Source organism: Gavialis gangeticus, unplaced genomic scaffold (assembly GCF_001723915.1).
Source record: "Gavialis gangeticus isolate Ggan-Ray unplaced genomic scaffold, GavGan_comp1, whole genome shotgun sequence".
NCBI classification, from domain to species: Eukaryota; Metazoa; Chordata; order Crocodylia; family Gavialidae; genus Gavialis; species Gavialis gangeticus.
This window is the reverse complement of record NW_017728994.1, coordinates 25799214-25799808: the sequence shown is the minus strand read 5'-3', so window position 1 is coordinate 25799808 and position 595 is coordinate 25799214. Positions and strand designations below refer to the sequence as shown.

Below are 595 nucleotides of genomic sequence, written 5' to 3'. Positions count from 1 at the left end.
GCACCCGCAACTCCCCCTGGGCACCTGCAGCTCCCTCCCAGCACCCCCCTGCATAGCCTCCTTTGGGGCTGCACACAGCAGTGGGAGCCATCTCCACCTTCCATGTCCCCCAGACAAGCTGCTCTGTTCTGCGCCCAGCCCCACTTCTTCCCTCACCATAGGGACCTTGATTTGCACCCCCCAAGCCCCTCCCCTCCCCCCCAACAGACTTACCAGCCAGACACTCCTCTTCAAGCTGCCAGGCTTGCATATCAACTATCAGATTGGTATCAGCCGATATGGCTCATTACAAATTTTTATTGTTGCACCCCTAGAAGTACCCCGTTGCTCAGCATCCCTATCCTTAATATGCTGCTTCACCATGGATATTTATGACTCTGGAACAGAAAATGGACAGGAAGGGAGAAACTTACGCAGACCCATGGGTGTTTGAGAGCCTGGTCTGCTGTGATGCGTTTTGCTGGGTTTATCGTCAGCATCTGATTGATCAGGTTTTTTGCTTCAGGAGTTACTGTGTCCCACTCAGGTGATGGGAACTAGGAGAGAAAAAGGAGAAGAGAGGTGAGACCCTGAACACCATAACCCTTCCCTTTCT

General features: G+C 52.8%; 1 protein-coding gene across 20 annotated transcripts in view; it reads right to left on the bottom strand.

The window, feature by feature from the left end:
- Nucleotides 1-595, bottom strand: part of CAMK2G (calcium/calmodulin dependent protein kinase II gamma) — a 221727-nt gene that overhangs the window by 68759 nt on the left and 152373 nt on the right. For all 20 annotated transcript variants that reach the window (XM_019502389.1, XM_019502390.1, XM_019502397.1 and 17 more), the window contains exon 10: nucleotides 414-536. In XM_019502389.1, coding sequence (XP_019357934.1) covers nucleotides 414-536 — 123 coding nt within the window. The remainder of the gene's footprint in view (nucleotides 1-413; nucleotides 537-595) is intronic.